Raw genomic sequence first — 22,832 nt, forward strand, 5'->3', positions numbered from 1 at the left:
GTGTCAGCGAAGGTGCAAACTGACCTCGATCTCTTCAAAGATTGAGTTCGTTCGTATCCGGCATATAAAGAAGAGCTACACCGTTACGCCACGGTAGACATACTCACGAAACTTGTCTTGGTTGAATCGGATGACTGCCGAGGACACACCGATTCAAACAGCGCTGTAGAAGGCTGGTGGCACACTCGAAGAGTCAAAAGTTGAGTTCAAGGCGACCGGTGATTTCTTGGTTCCTGCCTTATCGTCATCTTGTAGTATCAACGACTGAACAACGTCGTCAGTTTGGGCTCGACACCCTTTGGCAAGGACCGAAATGTGGCCGCTCTGAAATTACCAATGGCCGCCACAATGGTATGATTACTGCCTGTATGCTGAACTACAGCGTAAGTCTGCAACCAGTTGTCTTGCCTGCATTCAGCCTGCGATGAGGGAGCTGTCTTGGTGCAATACTGGTGTTCATACCAAAAGGCAAAGAGAACATCCAAAACGAGCAGTCAAATCATCCAGCGAGTTTCTTGGTACCAATACAAGTGGCGGAGCTGGGGTTTGGGTGTTGCTCGTGTATGCGGCAGTTGGCATCTTGTTTCATCGCAAGCAAATCTGGACATGTAATCTTGTAGACCAACACACGACATGCTAAGAATCAGATACCACCGACTACACAGTATAGTTATGGACATGAAAGGGGTGTTCCTTCATTCGGAGCGATCGGTTGAGCATTGAGTCTGTTGTTCAAAGATGGCTTGCCCTTGCCCAAAAGTGACGAGAAATACATTCTGCCGATCACAGCAAATCAGCAACGGATTCCTGTATGCTAATATACTGCAGGTCCGTCAGATTCAGAACGTACTGTGCATGTGACATGATTAGTTCTAGATGGTGAGTTAGCCAAAGGCCAAAGTGTATGTAACTTCTGCGGCGTAAGTTCAATACAAGACACACCCACGCGATCTCTGTTTCTACAGACATTGATTTCGATATCATGGTCTACGACAGCCTTCCCAGCTGATGGCACATAGGTTTCCACGTGTTTATCTACGATATGATCTACTATATCTCCACGAGAAGTCTTTACAATAGCACCTTGACCTGGTATCACGTCTTGAAGCCACTGTGCAAGATTGATCGAGATGTTTAGCCACCTCCGAGTGATTAACTTGTCGTCTACATTGAAAAGAACAGAGATGGGAAATCCACGGACGCCGAATCAAGACGATGACTTGTATTATTTCTTTGGATACAAACTAGGCAAATATGTGGCCTCAACCAACCTTTGGTTGGAAGACTCGATTTTGATGTTGTTTAGAAGGTGAATCCCGATAATCAGACGCTCCTTTAGTGGATTTGGAGTAGAGTTTCACTTCGTCCGAGTATGCTTTGACGACCTAAGAGACGTAGACGTGTGGACCAACGTAAGCAAAATGAAAGACTCAGTGAGTGCGAAGGAGAAGCTCCATAACTTACATCACCATTATTCAAATCTACTTTGGATTGCAATTCACCGCTACTATCCTCCTTTTCTATTTTGTAGCCGATATCACCCTCATTCTTTCCAGCTTTACAGACTACTTTGTCATCAATCCTGAAATCTAAAATCGAGTCAGGGTCCTGATCAATTCCTTCTAGGCAATGCCGGTGGTGGAGGAGTATCAACTGCCATCTAAAAAAAGAATGTAATGAGTATGAACGTGGTCTCATCCAAGGCAATCAACCAAAAGAATCTTACTTCAGGTTTATACACATTGGGCTTTGGTATTCTCTTCTTATCTGTCTTGTTTTCTATCATCGGCGGAGGTTTGGCACCTAATCTCAGCAAGGCCGGCCGTCTAGCTGATAGTATAGGTGCAACGACTGTCTTGGGTTTACCCAATCTTTCCCCTTCCTTCCAGCCAATACCACGTAGCACCTAAGTGATCTACAGGTACCTTGTTGTATTCGTCGAGAGTTGGTTCCTCAGGACGAAGAGCTACATCGTGTCTATACTATACTTGTCTGTCTCGTCTTCTAGGTCAGCCAAGCCCGGCACTGCCATTTTCAGCGAGTATTGGTAATGAGGTTATGATCGTATTGGAAGCGGTTCCACCACATGCTTCTGATATCGGTGCAGCGATGCCTCGTTCGTCTTCTGTCATGGGAGTTGATTTGACAGCGGTAGAGTCTGGATTAGGTGTTGATTCTATAGGTTTATCTGATGCAGCCTCCTTCATGACATTGAGACCCCATATAGGTTCTTCGCGAGATGGATTGCTAACAGGAATACTAGCTAAAGCACCATTGCTACTATTATTACTATTGCTTGAGGCCATTGGAAAGGGTGTTGGTTGTTGTTCTTTGAAGGCTGCTTCAATACCAGTCGAAGATCCAAGCAATCTCCACTGATTCTCATCTTGACAATCAAGGGAATGACTAGAGGTAGCTTGTCGTCATCTTGCTCGTCATTGGCTTGTGTGTTTTGAATTAATTCCTCTCTATCATCGTGATCGGCCTTGAATGCACCTGGAGTTTCTGAGGTTTGTTCCTGTTGACCGACGTGATGGAGAACCTCGTCCGTTTTGATCAATTCTGAAGATCTATAAAGGCGACTAACGAGTATTATAATATATAGTCTACTCTACTTCGAGAACTCATTTGCTGCAAATGGTCCCGCGACGACATAATTGAGTCTAGTATAATACTTTTATTCCAAGAAATTGCTCAGAAATCTTAAGGCATAAGGCATTCAATCAATCACTAGCATACCTGATCAGTATTGTAGATCTACATGCGATATGGCTTGATGTTCTATTGACATGAGAAGATGTTTGATCAATTACGAAAGCACAGAATCATTTAGCTCTCACTACGACCCACCTCACATCTCGACATGACTAGCAATTCATAACACGATCAGTATTTAAGCTAATATCAAGCGTAATTGAAGGTGAGCGTAGTGTGATTGCCGCAATAATCAACTTGATTTGCCCCCACAACAACTCTCCAAATAATCAGCCTACGCATCCGAGAAGATTGAGTCACAGACATTAAGAATAGAACCCATCGCAATAGATTCGTTCTACTGAAACTATATATGATTCTTTTCATTTTTGATTGGATGAACTAGTACATGTCTCACACAAGAAACTGTTTCTAATGATACTCGATATTCTACTTAAGAAGAAAAGCACAAAGCGTCATAACTATTCTAAATCACTCAAAGCCAAGCACAGAAATTCCGTCATCGCTTCTTCGTTGATTCCTCCAATCTTGAATTAAACAGCCAACAAGAAGCCAAACCCACTAAAACGCTCCATCCAAAGCTTCATATACTGTCAATACGGCAACCCCGACACAAGAGATCAGAGTGTCTCTTCATTTTTAAACCAGTAGACAGACTCGTACAACCCACCGCTATCAGCATTGTACTGAGTGTAGAGTGGTGATGTGATGCCCCTTTTTTTTCGAACCTCAGTGACCGCGACCTTGCATCCATTAAAGGAGCCATAGTCGTTTACGTATACAGGTGCGCCGTCTGATACTCGGTCGTACAGAGCAACTAGAGCTAGACATTATTTTTGAGTAAGTTTCGAGTAATGTCGACAAAGAGACCGCTCACGAGACCTACCATCGATTGTAGAAACATACCTGTCACCATCTAATCTCAAAAAGGATGTCTGCTTCACCGGCGCACTTGGTAATGTCTCATTAAACCACTCTCTCAGCAAGACAACCCTCTCTGAGTCTTTTGGAAACCCAGCCTCATCTAAGTTATGCCAAAACGTGTCTTCATTAGTCTGCATATCTCCGGCTACACCGACCCGAGCTGTTCCCTGCTTATCTGCTGAAGCGGCTTCAGGTAAGCCCTGAAAGGAATCCGCGCTCCATATACCCGTTTCCTCGCCGATGGATGTACTATGTCCCATTTGTCAACTGTTTTCAGCTTTACTGTGCACTCGTCTTTCACGGAAAATCGTCCTCTAGTCCGTCTTAACCAATGCACTGACTTGTTTGGAATGGCTGATGTCATCCTCAATGTCTTCCGGAACAAGTCAGAGATGTTTTCACACGTGTCGTGTAAACATGTATCGAAATGTACTGCTATATGTTACATAAATCTCAATCGAGCGCCGACAGATACTTCGAACGCCAAGCGACTCGCATATGTTCTTTCGCGTTTTGAGTAGTTTGACCACACGTAAAATCGAGCAGCACACCCAGGCCAAGTGATTGCAGGTAGACGATGTTCCATTCGCCTCACATAACCGTGTATGGACTTCAATGACCTGAAACACGACATTCTCTACAATAACGACAATACGCTGCACAACACCCTGCACAATTGACTTGTATGTGGATGCAAATCTGAACTTTTAATATGCTCTACAAACTGAATATGCAACAGTATACATTATTCCTCAATGACTCTATAGTCTACTTCAACATTGAATAAAACCACATGCCTCATCCAGTAACAGGACTCTTCCTTTTAATCACCGAGAGATGGAGTTACCAGACTGGTGAATAGATTGCCATCTATTTCAAGCAGGAATCTCAAATCGTTCTGTGTGGGTCAAAATGGGAAAGAAATGAGTTTCGTTTCAAAACAAAAAAATCCATCATCGACATAACATAATTACCTCAAACTCAGGGCCACAAGCTTTCTTCAACAATGTACACAAAGCAACAAGCACGTCCTTCATTTCGTTGTCTAGCCAAAAATCTCGGTCAACAAAAGCACCTGGCCGACTGCCGTAATGCCAAAACAAACCTGAAGATGCCTCATGCTTCCACGCAGACGCAATAGCACTCAGTATAGACCCACGATAAGCATCTATGCGAGGCCAACCCACATTGATGATGGACGCGATGGCCTGAGTAGCCAGTGTTCGAGTATCAACTTCACAATATTGTAAAGCTAGCACTTCACAACATGATATTAAGAGTTGCTATCAAGAAAAACAGAGTGGGTTTGAGTTATGCCGACGCTTGTCATTTCAAGATAGCCTTGGCCGTTTCTTTTTTACCTTGAGATACTGAACTCCCAAAACTCCAATCTTTTCAAACAAGAGCGGTATTGTTTGCAAGTAAATCTTGATTAAAGGGAAGAGGGGGAATTAGAATTGGTGCTCAAAAAAGAGTGCAGAAAATAAAGAGATGATCGAATCGTCGTTTTCACAGATTCAAGCTTGTGCCTACCTGTATAACTCTAACTTTACCACCGATACTCATCAGAAACCCTTTAGTAAACACATCAGTAATACGCTCATATCTTGCATGAAGAGCCTCAGTTCCTTTCACTTGTATGACACTAGATAAATCCAGACTAGTCGATATAGCTTCTTCAAGCAAGTCTGGATCTGAGTGGTAGCTCAAGCATGTAATTAAAGCCTATTGAGACAGAACACAGTGGTTGGTTTCGTTCAAGAAATATGATCACTCGTCAAAGGATTCTTTTGGTCGAAACCGATGAAGGCGGCATCCTACATCGAAAAAGACATCACCAAGACCCGTAACACGTATTTCAGAAGGAGCGGTATTGTCAATAATGACATGACGAGTCAATTGGACACCCAATGTCTTGTATTTTGGATCAAAGTCATCCAAGAGGGTGAGTAATGTCGGGATTACCAGGCCTTGTACTTTTTGTAGTTCTGGTTGCTATTAATTCGTGTCGATGTAAATAGGAGAACGAAAAACAGAGCATCAACTCCAGGTGACGATGAAACACATCGAATGTATGCTGCCTTACTTGAACTTGTAAGAGACACCACGCCAAAATGAATGGAGATTCAGGGTATTCCGACTTCCATTTCTGATCTTGGAAGAAGTCAGTCATTGTAACCTTTGAATCACCATTTCTAGGCTGTTGTTTTAATTCCTGCTTGTCAATGTTTGGATGATGGGCAAAATACGGTTTGACATGAATGCTGAGGATATTGACCAAGTGTTTGGCAACCAGCGTCCGTGTATTTGTAGATAGTGATTGTAGTAGTTGTGTAGCGAGTTGATGAGTCTGTTGTGAGCTCCATATTCTATGTTCCTTGTCGGCCAAGAATGTAGCAGCCGTGACCAGTAATTGTAGTTCAGTATCTGGTGATATTGTAGATATTTCAGCAGCTATTTCAGTTAAGAAGGGCAGAGTTTCTGAGACCAAGATCAGGTAGGTGTCTCGTTTTGTCACTATGTATTGAGCGCATCATCAGCAACGTTGAGAGAGCAATGACTTGACCATCAAGTCTACATACGCTGATCAGGCTCATCTGAGAGTATATCTAGTGGTACTCGTAGTCTGGAAGCCAAAGCTTTCATGACGGTTGAAGATATGAGTTTGGTGATGGGCAGTGAAGTGTATGTACGACGACAAGCATTAATGTCGAGTGGATGAGCTTGAATGAGAGTACACAGTAGATCAGTGCCAGGCTGTTTGAAAAGAAGGAAGGATTGGATGAGCTGGGAGTTTGGTCAAATACAATGTGATTGATGTCGCGTTTAATTCAAGCAAGTCCAGGTATACCTGATCATTGAGGGCATACTGTTGATCTAGATGCAACATGGGTTGATGTTCTATCACAACGAGAATGTTTGATCAGCTTGGAAAACAAGGAATCATTTGGTTTACTTAGGCTCATTACTACTCACCCGACATGACTAGCATCTTATAACACGATCATCTAATACGAGTATAATACGCGTCATTCAAGGTGAGCGTCGCGTGATTGCACCTAGACTCAAGTAGCTGGTTGTCTAGTGAAAATATTGCAAAACCAGTATCACAACACACTTCAACCCATCACATATCAAGCATATATAATAAACAAGAACCGAACATGCCTATTCCAAGTGCTGCTCCCGAAAAGTTCAAGAAGGAATTAGCTGAGGTACTGTCATATACTATGCCTTGAATGTCAAATGTGGTTGGGTTTGACTCAGAACAGGTTTGCTAACTATACTATTCACCTCTATGCAAATCAGACTGCCAAGGCTATCGTCGCTCCAGGAAAGGGCATTCTCGCTGCTGATGAATCTACTGGAACCATTGGTACTTTACTTCTTCAAACTTCAAACAACTACAACAGCAAATTATTGACATCCCGACTGCTCCTACAGGAAAGAGATTCGCACCCATCAAACTCGAAAATGTAGAGGAAAACAGAAGAGCCTACCGTGAACTCTTATTCACCGCTGGCCCTGGTAATGTCTGGTGTATTCACTTCCTGTGTCAAACCGTGTAAACGTCATAAGCACTCACACATGTGTCAATTAGGTGAACTACCAAACTACTTGGGTGGTGTCATCCTCTTTGAAGAAACTCTCTTCCAAAAGACCGAATCTGGAAAACCATTCGCTGACTTGTTGCGAGAACAAGGTATCATTGTCGGAATCAAGGTTGACAAGGTATATGGATGTGTTGATTGTTGAATGTGGGGTTGATTATGGTTTGTCTTCAATGCCATCAAACTACTTCCTACAAGCGATCATTCACTTACATGCTTGTCATCATTCACGTAGGGTACCGTTGACTTGCCAGGAACTGATGGTGAAACCACTACTCAAGGATTGGATGGTTTGGCTGAACGTTGTGCTAAATACTATGCTGCTGGTGCTCGTTTCGCTAAATGGTATGTACGGCATTACATTGAACCATAACAAACAATCTTGTTGCTTTGTTGCTTGACACCTGTCAAGAATGATGTTTTGCAGTGTTTTTACAAAGTCAAAATCAATTGTCTCTTATATAAATCCAATCCATGTAGGCGATCTGTCTTGAAAATCAGCAACGGATGTCCATCTCAATTAGCCATGGACGAAAATGCAAATGTCTTGGCTCGATATGCTGCCATCTGTCAACAAAACGGTCTAGTCCCCATCGTAGAACCTGAAATCCTCATGGACGGTGACCACGACTTGGACCGTGCCGTAGAAGCTACAACATCCGTATTGGCTGCTTGCTACAAGAAGCTCGCAGACCACCACATCTACTTGGAAGGCTCTCTGTTGAAACCAAACATGGTCTGCCCTGGTCAAGACTGCAAAATCAAATATACTCCTCAGGATATAGCCCATGCTACTGTCACTGTACTTCGACGAACAGTCCCTGCTGCTGTTCCTGGAGTCACCTTCTTGTCTGGTGGTCAATCTGAAGAAGAGGCTACATTGCATTTAAATGCAATCAACACAATGCCTGGTCGTCCCTGGTCATTGACATTCTCTTATGGTCGTGCTTTGCAAGCTACTGTCTTGAAGGTATGGGCTGGTAAGAAGGAAAATGTCGCTGCTGCTCAAGCTGCTCTCCTTGTCCGAGCTAAAGCAAACTCGGAAGCTCAACTGGGCAAATACGCTGGCAGTGCTGCTGGCTCTGGTACTGAATCACTCTATGTCAAGGATTACAAGGTATGTCCAAAGTGTTTGGACAGTTGGTGTTGGACCTATTGATTGTTGCTGTTCGTGATTTGGATGGATGAGCTAACTGCAATTTCGATAACAATAGTATTAAAAAAGAGAAAGTTTATTGTAGCAAATACCACAAAATAGCAAATAGGCAACTTTTTTCATAAAAAAGAATGCTTTCTAAGGTTGACCACGGTTTTAAGGGAGGCGTATTAACCATGGCCTGTTGTAACGCGTTCAAAAATTGGTATATACCTCGTTTCCGTCGTTTTTCTTAATGCGTGATGCTTATCGACGTAGAGCGACCACACACCCGAAACGTGCTCACCTCTCACCTTGCAACTGCCCTCAAAATCAGAGTCAACAACCACTTTTACTACAAACCAAGGTAAGAGGACACACATCAGATCATAACAGGACACTGGATTGATCATTCCACTTATTCTAGAACACTGCCTTAACAACCTCGCATTCCTAGAAAAAACAGTCCGAAAATATCCACTTGCCCAACGAACGCTCTACAATATCAAGAGGGAGGAAAAGAGCACCATCATTCAACCAGCACTCGACCTATATTCATTCCCATCCGATCATTCCATACGTAAACCTAGTGTCTTCTTCTCATCACAACCAAGACATCAGAAGACACTTGCCGTGTGTGATTTGACGAACAACCACACATAGAGAGACAACCAAAGGATATTTGGGACATAAGGGTGGTTTCATTTTTGACATATCGTCTTATAGAGAGTAAGTCCGGCCTACCTTCAAACGCAACCATCTAATCTAACACACATATTCAATCCCAGACCAGCACAACACACTTTACCACGCTGCATTACCCCATGCAGTCTAGTTTCAACCAGCAGCAGCAGATACCGAATACCACACTTATAAATCAACCGCAGCAGCCGCCGAAGAACCCGTCTCGAAACATACCGAACGGTATCTAAAAAGATCACCAACTACTAACTCGACACGTTTGTTGAGAATCATCCCTAACGCGAACGTCACCCAGCCGTTTGAAGAGGGGATCTCTCATATTCGTATATATCCAAAATCTTATTTTATTCGACACATCATCACCATCAACATATAAATTACGACCACCACCCACCAACCTAACCACAACCACAACAACCACAAACACTTATCATCACATAATAGCAAAGATGAAGTATTTGGAAGTTGACTCATTGGAAGAGTTAAATACTGCCTTGTCTTGCGTTGATACGGGAGACTCGAGAGTATTTGGCAGGATTGAAGCTTATTCGTGTAAGTGTGACCTCATTTCCGAAGTGGTAAAAACATCGGTTTGATATTTGCCTATCATTCGTTATCAATGACACCCTAATCCGCACCCTCTAATCATTCCATGATAGGCAAAAACACATACGACGACAAGAAACTAAAGCATCGAATCGAAAGCAAGTTTAATGGAGCATCTCAGAGTCCTGAGAATGAAGACGAAGGAGGAGCGGTTTTAGGGTCATCCTATAATACCAGTTATGGTCCTACTATGGATGCAGCCATCGCTACTTCTGTGCCATCCCTAGTGGTTGGTTCGCCTTTTGGTCCATTGTCGCAAGCTACATCGAGAAAGACCTTGTTTTATCTGTTGGCTACGCTGAACGCTGCTTTTCCTGATTATGATTTTACGTGAGTGTTGTGGTTCTGTTTTACTGGCGGTTGTACGAGTAGGATTTGATGGACGGAGTCCTACTTGAATGATAACTGCATTATCAAAAACCCCCCAGTAACCATTTTTTTCTCCTTTTCTACACAGCGATGTAAAACCAGAATACTTCAACAAGATACCGGCCATTAGTTTTGTGACAAGCAAAGTCAATTCACTCTTGTTCGATAACACTGGTAATGACGACAACACATTCGCCAAAACCGTCGGAAATAAAATTTGGACGGCTATTGATGAAGTGGTCAAAACCAACGAGTGCGATATATACTCGTTCAATCCAGACTCTGATATTGAACCTGATGCTGAAGAAGGCAATCTGTAAGTTAGTGGTGGTGTGGTGTGGGTTGTGGTGGTGTTGAAGCAATCAAGAAGATTGCTATCCTGCTTTTTTTTTGGGGTTGGCTCTTGTGCTTACATCTCTTTTACACTAGTTGGTCCTTTTATTACTTCTTCTTCAACCGACGACTTAAGCGCATGATTTTCTTTTCATGTCGTGCAGTCAGGTATGTTTCCTTTCTCCAATCAAAAAAAAGAAACTTTACACACGGTGTAATAATACCTTTACATAGTTTCTTGGCTCCTCTCCAGCCGGGTGAGGATGACATGTTGGTAGATGATGATATGGAATTCTTGGACGAAGAGGATTCTCAAGTCCTTCCTAGCTCTGCAGCGTAAGTCCGTTGTATGCGATGTACGATCGTTTTTTTAGTCTCCGCTAAACACCCACTACTTGCTCAGGGAAAGATTCCGTTTTGAATATGGTGAATTTTCAAACATGCGAGTGGAAGTCTAGAGACCCAAATCCTCAATTCACACAAAAACATACTATTTTGGGCGGGACTCTTTTGTTGGGAAATCTTTGTTATTTTGTTGTCATCTTTGTTATCATCTGGATGATTTGGGGAGGTTGTGTTGGTTGTGTGTAGAGGGCTACTTTTACAATCACTCATTATAATCTATATCTCCTTTTTCTTGAGCGATCTTCTTTTGGGAGCAAGCTTTTTAGTTAGTTCACCCCACCACTCATTTTATTGCTTTTATACTGTAGTGTGTTTTTTTTCAACAAATGTAGTTTTGCCTTTTATAAGTGGTGTGTCTTTTGGTTTCTCGTGTGTGCTGATGTGAAGAGTTCAAAGTGCGCAAAGACTACATACAAAAAAGGCGATGGAAACGATCTCATGCTTCCTACTGAGACTTTCGGACTTCAATATATGTGCAAACGATGGGCTATTAATCATTGATACAAGTTTTTTTTGTGTACATTAACCGAATTTAATTCGACAACTGTGGTTGTGGTGACTCTGTCCTTAGTCTCTCCACCTCCCGATAAAACTCGGGATCCTGTTCTACCACCGCCAAGGACGTATCAAACACGTCCTTTATATACGTGTTTGCGTATCTAACAAAGAAAAACAAATCAATCATCTTAAAGGATACAAACTTGCGAGAGAACCACACAACACATACCCATATAAAGCCCCAGCATCTTTCGCAACAACAAGAATATGCCGTAACAGTTCTTTGGTTTCGTCTGGATAGAAGCGGAAGGACGACAGGAGTTGGAAGGCTGCCATCATTATCGGTATGATGACTACGGCACCGGGACGGACAGATAAGCGGTCGCCTAGTTCAGCAACCTTTGTGGTAAAGAGTTTGAATTGAGACATCAGGAACTGGATGGTTTTTTGTTTTGCATTCATATTCTTTTGTCTTCGAAACTCAAGAGTACGTACCTTAGCTATCCGCATAGCAGATAATTGACTCGTAGCAAAGCTTTCATCTTCTTGTAACTCTTCTTCGTTTTTCGAGAGTGCCAACAGAGTTCTATAGCAAAATGAGCGAGTTAAGTCTAAATGCGTCGTTTCAATCTGAATAAAGCAAACGAAAATAGACCAGGTGAAGCATTACTTACGCTCTTTGACGAGCAACAAGCCTAATGAAATCCACATGAGTCAAGACCATTAAACAATCCCTCCAACTTGACGGTGGCTCCGACTTGGCATCATATAAATGCTGCAGAGCAACTAGATTCAGGAAACTTGGAAACCGTTGTTCAACTCTACAAGGGGCAAAAATCAGCATTTATCAAAGAACAAAAAAATCTTTGCTCGAAGTCAAGGTGTACAGACAAGCTCTTACATATTCAACTGGCACTCAATCTCCCTAACAGATTCTATATACGGTGGAAACCACTCTGCCAATGGCTGACCCTCTAGATAAGCAGTCCGATGTAATTCCTGTGCCCGTGTTGATATCAGTAATATGTCCCACCAGACATACGACAGATCCGTATCCTCGATTCGGAACGTGTCTTGTGGTTCGTTGCCGTATGGGTAATTGTAACCTTCCCATATCGAATCCGTACATGGTTTCTTTGTTGTGAATCCGCCGGGTGGAATCATGGTTGGTTTGCCTGTAGCGATTGAGACGTGTAGGTCGAGGGCGAAGCATTTGTACCATATGCGTCTTCTGCGTTCTGAGTTTTGTTCAAGGCAAAGAAAGTTAGCATTTGGATAGATTGACGGGTCATTTGTTCTGGCTATGAATTAATTCAGCTACCTTTATCAAACCATGAACCATCAGGACGCGTACACCTCAAGTCGCCGAATAGCGATGGGTTTTGGAGAAGCTCCTCAGGATCAGAATCCAGTTTGAAGAATTGGCATAAACGAATACCTGAAAGAATGAGAAGAAAGCAAGAGATTGAATCTTCCGTCATTTAGAGAGCTTTAATCTCATTTCATGCACCAACTTACATATAGAAGCCATCCGAAACGCAGGCATAACCTCACCATTCAACGCAAATCGATACGTAGACGACATTGCAGCCTCAATATCATCCAAACTCAACGTCCCCTGTTCTTCAAACACCCGTGAAGCCCTCTTGGCCATATCCCGTAGTAACGGTCTAGCCTGCTCTGGAGATATGTGCACGACTTCAGCGTCAACAGTCACAGGTATCGGATCCGTTATTAGAAAAGCACCATATGCAGCCCATGAGAGCAGCACTCGTCTAAACGATGGTTCTGGTGCGTGGATTTTTAGGTAGTTTGGATGGAAGGGCGATGAAAACCGTTGTAATTCGAGATTGGTGTAGGCCACTGACGCGAGGTGCATCAGGGTTGTGAACGGGAATGTGAATTGTGAGGGTGACGAGGATGGGGTTGAGGAGTCGCTGTCTGATCCAGGGGTATGTGACATTCGGTGTGTCGTTGGCGCTCGGCGGTTTCCTTCAGTGTCTAATGGGCCTTCCTGTGTGGAGAGGATGTCGCCGAGTCGTTGTTCCATTTCCTTGCATCGTTCTTCGAGTTCTCGTGTATACCTGTTGGAGGTGAAGAATCAGTCTATGCATATACGGATCTGATTGAAGCTGACACGTACTTGTCCTTTGAACCCTTTGGTTGTAGTCGTTTAGCACGTTCTGGGTATTCACATACTCGTTCTTTACGCATACATGTTGAGCATGCCTACAACAGTCAGAACGAATGTAAATGATGCTTCATCATCCACAAAAGCAGCACACAATCGGCAACAAGACTTACAGGTCGAATAGCATCACAGCGAAGTTTAGAAGCTCGACACATCAAACAGGCAATGTGACCGACGGTACGTGTGGAGCGACTCAGTTCGATAAGATTCCGTATTCGATCTTGCAGCTCGAGATCGGTTTCCATGGTGGGTGGTGTGATGGTCGGTGAGAAGGTTTCGCCAAGTTGTCGGTTGATGTTACTGCCTTGGGAGTACAGAGCAGAGGGCCCCAGATTTTAGACGCAAGGAGGTTAAGCTCTGTATATTGTTTAAATTGGCAGTTAGTTGGCCGGTTGGAAGTTAGACGTACACACCACAAATTGGACCCCAACACCGACCTTCAAGCGAAATTCCAGATTTCGACCAGGTCTGTTTTTCGAAGTCGAAACGGATGACGAGGAAATTCATAGATGCATCATTTGGGGACTTGCCTGATATATGACGGTTGCCACAATTCCAAGTGATGATGATGCGATCTTGTACCAAAGTCACAAACAAACAAGGGAGAAACTTGGCCACACACAATCAATTATCACCCAGAAACTTGATGCTATTAACCTCTTCAGACCAAATCCGGCACATTCGGATAGTTCTCTTGCTGTTTGCACTCTTCTCCACGCGCTGATCAACTGGGCAATGGTTGATTTATTCGTCGAGTGCTGAGGACTTGGACGCAGGGACCACCACAACTCCCGAAAAGCCGTTCTTACCACGTATTTACGAGAACAACAACGTCAGGCCACGAGATTTCAAAATCAAGTCACGGCGCTTAACCGCAAATCCGAACCAGCTTACCAAGTAGCTTCCAAACAGATTGCTTGGCTGGGGTAGACGTGTCGCTTCAAATCGTGCGTCAAATAGACTACTGTAACGTTATACATTTATCCAAAAAAGAAGAAATAATCAACAAATCATTGCTCGCTCTTGCTTGCTCTCCTTGCCACACTCACTCATGCACCAACCCCTCTCTTTACTTTGCCCCCTTCTTGAGCTGCTGATCCCTTCTCATACGACGCTTGATCACCACTAGTACAACCACCAGCATCTCCAGATTGCTGTTCTTGTTGCTCTTCTTCACGTTCAGCAGCTTCTTCCTCGTCAAGTTCAGTCTCGGCAGTCACATACTCATAGATGGTACTATCATCGTCGATTTCAGGATAAGCTTATTCTGCTTCGACCAATTCAGGTGTGATGAGTAGTGCACGCCCTATGAGAGGAGAGAGGTTGCGGAGCAAAAAAGGTGGGTTGACATCTGACGGATGACAAGTGGTCGTGACAAGGCAGTTCTAGCATGATGCTATTTGGCGTACCTGTTGGTTTTTGGTGTATATCGGAAGCTCTTTGAGCTGATTCCACTATTGATGTTGAAATTCAAAGGAAGGCGCGAGGTGATGAAACGAAAGTCATCCACAGTCATGGAGAATGATCGTCACATCGAATAATATCCTCTCTTCTTTTTGAAATGCAGTTCACATTGTTTTGGATACTTAAATTACAACTGGCTTTTAGTGTACGGTCGCCCCTGTAACGTGCTGCAGTGTATGAAAGACGTGCTTAACGGTAAAGTGAGAGGTTTCATGTTGAGTCAAGCTTCTTGGTGATCACGAACCTATTTGAAGCAATGAGAGTATGAGTAACTCCCAAAAGCAATAATACACTAAAATACGCATACCTGCTACAAGCGATCGTTCTTGATTCTCTTCATGAGTTCTAGACGACAAAACAATCAGAATAGCTGCAAAGGGTTTATATATGTGTCAATATACCTTTCTTCATTCTGCTTGCCGAGACCAGTAGTCCCTTTTGGTTGTGACAACATTGTTTTTTTTTGGAATTCTTCACTTGTTGGGTTGTGAGGATGAAGTTTGCAAAAGATACAGACCACGTCTTAAAAATGCCAAAGATCTGAAAAACAATCTGCTCAGTTCGTTTCCACTGTTCTTGATATTGTTCCTACACCACCATCGTCGTATTTCCAAACTCCTCAAACAACCAGCGTGACAAAAACCTTAACAAAGGGAACAAGTTACCACCTGCGCTTCTCATATCGGCTGTCGGATCGTTTTTGGTCGTTCTCAGGTTGACACTTGGTGTGAAAAGATCTACTGGAGCATTGTCTCGCATAACACCAGACGAAATGTGCCGAGAAACGAGACTGCCACCGCAGTTCATTCAAGGATAGAGGAAGCCATGACAGTTGAATGCCATCATATGCCATAAAATTCTAAAGGAAGTAGCCAATCTTTGGTCCACCAGCTTGGAAAAAACAAAATGAAACCCTCCATTCACCATTCAATTCAGCGAGAGAAGAAGGTAGAGATACAGAAATGATGCAGCTTGCCAGATATCCCAATGTTTTTCTCTGGAGGGTCAACGATGTAGCATTGTTTTTGATGCACCGGCCGTTTTAATGAAATCTTGCAAGATTTGGTTGTTTGTCGAGATGCTGCTCCTCGAACGCTAGAAGCACGGGACGTTGATGCTCCTGGAGACGAAGATTTGGCACGGCTTACTTTATCCGGAAAATGTGTTGTGTTTCTTGGCTGTGATGATTGTTCTTGGTGAGTCGAATCTTTCTACTTTCTAAAGAGTAAACCAAACATGTCAAATAATCATTTGTGGTATCACGTATTTAATCCACTTAAAATGATATTTAAATCACGTCGAGTCTTTACGTTTCACCCGCACAATGAAACAGCAGCAGCAGTGTTGTGCGCAAAAATTTGGATTTTGAGACTAATCTTGGGCACAGTGGCTTTATGCGTTCGGTCAATTACGCGTGCTTAATATCCTTTTCTTACACAAAGAAATCCAGCACTGATACTCACCCTTGTTTCCGTATCCTGTTTTAGCCTAAATCTGCTATTGCGTGTTTACTCCTCGTCCAAACAGAAAAACACCAAAGCACAAAGAAGAAAGGATGTTCACAAGACTTGTATCTCTACTCGCCATAGCAATGATCTCCTAACTCTATGCAGTGCGGATTCCAACCCATATGGTCTACAACTGACAAAATACCAGATTGACAGCAGTGCTCATTTCTTGTCAACTCGTCGTAAGTAACATAGCTGTGGTTTCTGAAGATGAAGGCCTGTGCTTCGTTGAACTTTACTACAAGAAACATTCGAATATGTCAAGACATCAAAGATGAAATTCCAACTGCTAAACAAAAACAAATTCATGTTAGAGTCAACAAACCAAAAACAATCATCTTCAATCTCGGGATTTAGGAACTTCGGGACGAGTGCTTTTCAATGCAAGCAAAACATTGTAAGTTTCCACGATCGCAGGGATTGACAGGTGCCGATTTCCTTGACAAAATCCCCTCCCAATAGTGTCCAAGACTTGTATGCTGTTATCACTCCCACGTTTCTTCGCTCAATACGTCAATATGGACCTCTCGTCGTGGGTGCTGTTGTCGCAAGTAAATCAAACCTTTGATACACTGACAGCACCACCCGCAACAAATACTAAATTATTCCTTTTGTATCAATCTCTTCAGCTGGCTGGTGTTGTAGCATTCTTGGCTCATTACTTTGTTTCGGCAGGATTAGGCCTTGTTCCAGGATCCGTCGCTTTATCTACCCCTAGCTCCTAAAGTCTTGATCAACTGAAAAAGTCGTGGAAATCCTTTGGAAATCGCCTGGAAATCAAATCCAATAATTGAGAGACCTCAATTTGACGCTTGCTATATTTGCTTCCAAATTTTTGACAATCATCGTTTTTTACCCTTCTTCTTCTTCTCTGGAGGAGGCGTTTGTGGTAGAGGAGTCGGGGCCTTTGCTGTAGCAGCAGGACTTTCTGAAACCAAACCAGCAATTCTAGCAGATCCAGTTCCACCAATTCCTCCTCCAGCACCTGCTGCAGCACCTTGAGACCCTTTGGCGAGATCTTTCTTCTTTCCCTTCTTTTGGAATGCCGAACGCTCACGTTTGGGTAACCACCTTTCTGTTTAGTTGAATTGTGGTTAGATGTCAATGGAGCCAAACAAATCCGTGCAAATCCCATCTGCATACCTGGATCTGGAACCACATTAGGATCATAGTTTTTGGGCAACTGAATCTTCCTCTTGCGTTTCTTCTTCTCCTTTTCCTTGACGACAGGAGCCCTACAATGAATTGAGATGACTATGTAAGCCACGACAAAAAAACTTCCATATCGTAACTTGACTGATTGGGCAGCACTCACGGTCCCTCAGCAAGTACCACAGCTGGTTTCTTTGCTCCCAGCTTGCCCATAGTGAATGATGTCTCAAGCTGGTCAACATCAATCTCAGTCACATCTACTACATCATCGTTTGGCAGGTATGATTGATACTTTTCAGCGAGCGAAGGATTGAATTCAGAATACGACATTATGAGACCAGCAACAGAGGATATATCTGATGGCTCAGCCTTGACAAGCTTTTCAAAGTCTGCTGCTGCTTCTTTGGGTCGATTGGACTTGAGTTTGAATGCAGCTAGCTGTCGGCTTATCGACACATTGCCGGACTACGTGATTGGAGGGAAAAAAGCAATTTAAAATTTGTGATGAACATTAGTTTCTCGATAATGAGAACCAAAACTGACCCCCAGAGAAGGCCAAAACGCAGATGCTTGCTCCAACAGACGCATTCCCTTCTCAGGGCTGGAGCCTCCAACCTGACTATACAACCAAATCATAAAGGAGACAAGGCCTGGTTTGTACTTTTCTGAATCATTGGCTTTCGAAAGGTATCGTTCCATGACATTAACAGCAGAAGCAGTATTCCTTTGCGACATGTATAACTGGGCGAGTGCGAGATGCATAGTCAAAGATTCAGTAGAGATGGACGAGCATTCCTGGGTACGTCAAAGCGATGGTTTAGACGTGGAATAGCATTAAGCCCGCTCAATGCAAAAAAGTACCTGAAGCTCCTCTATGGCTCTCGCAGCCTTGTTCTCTCGCAAAGCGATACCAGCGAGCACCAGATATATCTGTTCATCTTGTGGATACGAGGCAAGTAACCCCTTTGCGACCTCTCGAGCTGTAGAGGGCTACAGATTGAGAGCTTTAGAAATTGCTACCGTCGCTTACAACATACCGTTGCTTACCTTCTGCATGTACATTGACAACACGGCACCATTCACAGCAATAACCTTCTTCTGCTGCCTCGTAAGCTTGGTGTCTAGCCCTGCAGTAGCAGCAGCACGATATCGTTTCGCAGAATCAAACAATTCGTGATCCTTCTTCAATGCCATCATGTTGTTTGATGCAACGGCGGTGACGGCAGTATCGCCAACTCTGCGAAAAAAATTCGATTCGTAAGCATAATTTAACTTGAGTCAGTGCAATTGCAATCAACTCACTTTGACTTGAGAACTCCCTGATACAAATCCAACGCTTCAGAGACCTGTCCTTGAAGTTGAGCAACATAGGCTAATTGTACAACGATGATGGCCAATTCTCGTTCAATATCTTCTTCTGGCTTTTCATCTTCCATCAATAGATCTCGACATAGTCCTATTTCAAAAAGAATAAGCTCCAATTAAAGCCGTTCAAGTTGACGGTGGTTTATACTTCGTGCTTGCTCCAACAAAGAATGTGCCTCATCCAGACGATGATGGGCGATCTTTGTGCAGGCCGAATTATATGCCATCTCGTAAGTCGCTACCGTAGTTGGATCCACACTCTACAATTGCAAAATGTAAGGAGAAAAAAAGAGATATGTAGAACATGTTGATGTACTTGTAAATCCATCTTGATCCCTGATAGAGCAGCAGCAGCTTCAATTCCAGCCAAGTTGGCAGTCAGTTCGGTAGAGTACGGACTACCCTATTAGTATGAACGTGTTTGATTTATACTCCCCAGTTAGAACATTGCGCTGGCCACACAACCACTCACCTCATCAAGCTCATCCACAAGCGCCTTGCAAACATCCCAGCTCTCACGATAATCTTCAGTCCGATATAACTAAACAGTGATATTACTTTAGACAAAATCAATTTACCAAACCAAAATCGATCATTTAGCTTTTACCACTTGAAACTGCAACCGTCCCAACGCATTACGTGTCTCATCAAGCAATTCCGTGTCTTTTAATGCTCGAGCAATGAGCTTGAGAGATTCATCCAGTTTCTCTGAGCGATACAGACAATAGGCTTCTTCAAACACAAAGTTTTGTCGAATGTTTGATGATGTTGATGACAGGCCGTTCAGGATGTTGAGAGCATCTTGGAATCGATCCAGATGGATTAATGCGGTGAGCTTCACGTGTAATGCGTCAATGTCCCCAGGAAGAGTCTTGAGTACTAGCAAAAGGATTACGTTTGGTGAATTAAGTTGGTTTATCGTTACTTTGTGAAGAAACATGCATACATGTATCGCAGAGCTTGATAGATTTCTCGTGTTCTGAGGCCTCGCAGAGACGTTGGAGCTCTGCCCACTGAGCATTATGTTCTCCTGACATCGTGTTCTCGCGATATCCAACTGCAATTTAACGCAAGAACGGAAGCTCATTCGGCAGGATGGAAGTGCCTTTTCAATTATGAAATGCGTGACGTGAAATATATATTTATATAATTTAAAACTTGCATACACTCTTCGTCATCAGACCCTTCACATCCTTGAAATCAGCGTCCTACTGTTTGCTAAGAAGCCGACTACTGCCACCTAATATGGAGTTCCTGTTCATACTACCAGAGTCATCGAGCCAGCTGTTTGAGTCCCATTGTTGATTCTGATGATGATTTGTGTATCTTTGCGTCAAGAAGCTGCTAAACTCTGAAGGTCGTACTGGCGACACTGTATAATCACTCGGAGAGACACCTGCTGCCATCAAGCTACTAAAACTATGGTGACTATGCCGTCTGTTGGTAGAATCTGGCGTTGTAGTTGAATCGACTGTGAGATATTTCGGTTCTCCAGGATTTTCCACCACGACTCGAAGTTTCTCGTCAGATTCTGGCTGCCTAGGGGAGAAGACTACTCGGATTGACTTTGACAATAATATTCGTTTATGAGGTGTTGATATTATTTGAAGATGTATGGCATAACGTAGTCGGTCCTTGTCAATCAGAGATGTAGCAGTTGGTACTCGTGGTGGTAGCTGTTGTGACGATGATGATAGGGTGGATGACGGCGTTGAGGTTACAGGTGTGGCAGTCGAAGCGGTAGATGATTGTGATGTCACAGTGGACGACGCTGGTGATGCTGGTAATGTGGTGGAAGGAGCTGGGGATACTTTTGATATGGAATGCGATCCTTTCGATGATGAAGAAGATGCACTTGCATCTACTGGTGTAGTACTATTCGAAGACATGGCATACGACTTTTGTCGAAGGAACGTCTTCGTAGCCGGAGGCATATCTCTCAAATCATACGGAACTAGATAAACTTTGACTGTTGTTTTCGAAGGATTCTTTATGAGCTAAAATTGAATAAAAAGAATCAGATTTCGTGATTCTTTTGTTGACGGTAAAAGATGTCTCAAACGACCTTGGCGGGGACTTACAATTTGCAGTTGTCCTTTAGGAGGTAGCCTATATCCTGGAGTCTTGCTACGTTGACCACCTTCTATAACTGCCATAGCTGACTCCAAATCGATACTGCCAACATAGGGTGTGGCGATTGCAGAGTCACCATACATTTCATAAAAGTATGCTGGAAATTCCACATTTATATGCGGCGGACACTGTAGAGACGGCTTACATTTACCAAATCCCACGACACCAATCTCTGCGATGAACATTATGGGCTTTGAGGGAAGAGTTGACATGCGTCCAGACAATATCGATTCTTCATACGACCCTACAAGACTTCCAAAGAGCTCAGCATGACCTGGACCGCCAAAACTTAATCGGCGATTCACTGGCGGACCATCACTGACAGATTTAGCCATCTGGAGAGGACGTGGTAAGTGATTCACCTCCAGATATAAAGGACCATGCCCACTTTTACGACTGTGAGATGCTATATCGGCGGAATCCCGCACTGTATGGCGCCCACGACTTATGCTGACACCGTCAGCGTCCAAATCATCTGCGTTATCGTTCGGGCTAGATGCAGATGATTGAATTGGTGATGGAGAAGGTATTGCTACAGGCCGAGCACGACTGTTTGGGGATCCAGGCGGTGTCTGCATGCTGTTTTTCGAGTTTATGATTATATTTGTTGGTTTAGCATCTGTTGACTTGTCGTGCTTTAAATGGGTTAGAGCCAATACTTTTCGGGTCATTTTCGGTGATGGAAATGGTGATCCTCCTATCGACATCCGCCTCCTTTGTTGTGGTACCGGCGGTGTGGGAGTGACCTGCGTCTGCTGCCTTTCCACTTCCTTTTTGTCGACTTCTTTATGTATTACAAAGTTGGCCAAATTCGAGTCATAGACCACTGAAAGATTCAGGCGACCACAGTCCAACTTTGCTGATCGAAACTTGAAGACTTTGAGCTTTGCCGATAAATCGAAGCCCGAAGATCCAGACTCTTGTGCATCATTCGTACTCAGCGCCAGAACGCGGCCATCTGCAGTTGATACACTAGTTAAAGGAGATGGCGTCAGAAACGATCATCACCCTTGCATATATCATTATACTTGATGAGGTCAGGACCATCATCGCTCTTTCATTATCATTATACTTTCTCTAACCCTCACCAATATTGTAGTGCTGATTTACTCAAATTGCCTTCCAATATGGCGTTCTGCAAGGGCAAAAGACGGACGTAAGAGTAAAGCGACTGAGCCAAGAGTATCAAATCCGTGACATCAGTTGAGACCGACATCTTCTTATCACTGCGTAAAACCATACAGTCAGGTGAGACGGGGAGACACACACAAAGGTTTTGCCCTCCAACCATGAAACACACCTTGTAGATTGTTCAAACGAGATAACCCAGCGCTCCATCAATCGCCTCTTTGCCGTAAATATATCAATATTGAATGGCACCGAGTTCTGCCAGAATCCCGTGCACTCATTGAGCGCTTCCACGTCAAGGACATTTCCGTCCAGATTGGTATGAAGAGCACACCGACTTCGTAAGACGGTATGGTTTATCTTTGAGACAAACTCTAGAATTTGGGTATGTGCCCAGGTCATTTGCAATGATTCCTCTGAATTTGAACGTTGATGATGAGGATGGCGGCCTTCCATATCAGGTTCTTGCTCCAAGGAGCGCATTGGTGTCCAGCAGGGCGTGGTCTAGGTGTTGTCTCCTTCCTAGCCGCCCTCCTTGTTGGTAAATCTAATCACCAGCATTGTCAGTTGTGGTAATTATCAGGGGTTTTCTC

At 43.5% G+C, this 22,832-nt stretch overlaps 5 protein-coding genes across 5 annotated transcripts; 1 reads left to right on the plus strand and 4 right to left on the minus strand.

Moving 5' to 3' along the window:
* Positions 1–783: 783 nt before the first annotated feature.
* On the minus strand, positions 784–3,899 carry SmJEL517_g05732 (uncharacterized protein; the record flags this gene model as incomplete). The annotated part of the gene is given in 10 exon segments (XM_031171658.1): positions 784–872; positions 943–1,111; positions 1,272–1,385; positions 1,465–1,653; positions 1,727–1,906; positions 1,926–1,966; positions 2,027–2,338; positions 2,377–2,518; positions 3,444–3,538; positions 3,602–3,899. The coding sequence occupies 10 exon segments, from the start codon at positions 3,897–3,899 to the stop codon at positions 784–786; spliced, it is 1,629 nt and encodes a 542-aa protein (XP_031022351.1).
* Positions 3,900–4,462: 563 nt separating this feature from the next.
* On the minus strand, positions 4,463–6,631 carry SmJEL517_g05733 (uncharacterized protein; the record flags this gene model as incomplete). The annotated part of the gene is made up of 10 exons (XM_031171659.1): positions 4,463–4,537; positions 4,614–4,684; positions 4,745–4,922; positions 5,001–5,066; positions 5,173–5,364; positions 5,461–5,634; positions 5,726–6,156; positions 6,222–6,396; positions 6,491–6,540; positions 6,616–6,631. The coding sequence occupies 10 exons, from the start codon at positions 6,629–6,631 to the stop codon at positions 4,463–4,465; spliced, it is 1,428 nt and encodes a 475-aa protein (XP_031022352.1).
* Positions 6,632–6,803: 172 nt separating this feature from the next.
* Positions 6,804–10,853, plus strand: FBA1 (fructose-bisphosphate aldolase; the record flags this gene model as incomplete). The annotated part of the gene is made up of 15 exons (XM_031171660.1): positions 6,804–6,854; positions 6,949–7,015; positions 7,084–7,167; positions 7,241–7,371; positions 7,486–7,595; positions 7,731–8,367; positions 8,665–8,752; positions 8,813–9,018; positions 9,174–9,309; positions 9,355–9,639; positions 9,747–10,023; positions 10,151–10,378; positions 10,492–10,563; positions 10,630–10,731; positions 10,799–10,853. 15 exons carry the CDS (start codon positions 6,804–6,806, stop codon positions 10,851–10,853), a joined length of 2,529 nt encoding a protein of 842 aa, XP_031022349.1.
* A 6,450-nt stretch (positions 10,854–17,303) lies between these two features.
* SmJEL517_g05735 (uncharacterized protein) lies at positions 17,304–20,015 on the minus strand (the record flags this gene model as incomplete). The annotated part of the gene is made up of 12 exons (XM_031171661.1): positions 17,304–17,536; positions 17,605–17,696; positions 17,777–18,078; positions 18,157–18,408; positions 18,475–18,603; positions 18,661–18,850; positions 18,916–19,069; positions 19,127–19,238; positions 19,295–19,381; positions 19,451–19,519; positions 19,586–19,857; positions 19,925–20,015. The coding sequence occupies 12 exons, from the start codon at positions 20,013–20,015 to the stop codon at positions 17,304–17,306; spliced, it is 1,983 nt and encodes a 660-aa protein (XP_031022350.1).
* Positions 20,016–20,186: 171 nt separating this feature from the next.
* SmJEL517_g05736 (uncharacterized protein) lies at positions 20,187–22,722 on the minus strand (the record flags this gene model as incomplete). The annotated part of the gene is made up of 4 exons (XM_031171662.1): positions 20,187–20,975; positions 21,060–22,083; positions 22,200–22,337; positions 22,412–22,722. 4 exons carry the CDS (start codon positions 22,720–22,722, stop codon positions 20,187–20,189), a joined length of 2,262 nt encoding a protein of 753 aa, XP_031022347.1.
* Positions 22,723–22,832: the final 110 nt, after the last annotated feature.

This window comes from Synchytrium microbalum (genome assembly GCF_006535985.1).
Source record: "Synchytrium microbalum strain JEL517 chromosome Unknown SmJEL517_scf0057, whole genome shotgun sequence".
NCBI lineage: Eukaryota > Fungi > Chytridiomycota > Chytridiomycetes > Synchytriales > Synchytriaceae > Synchytrium > Synchytrium microbalum.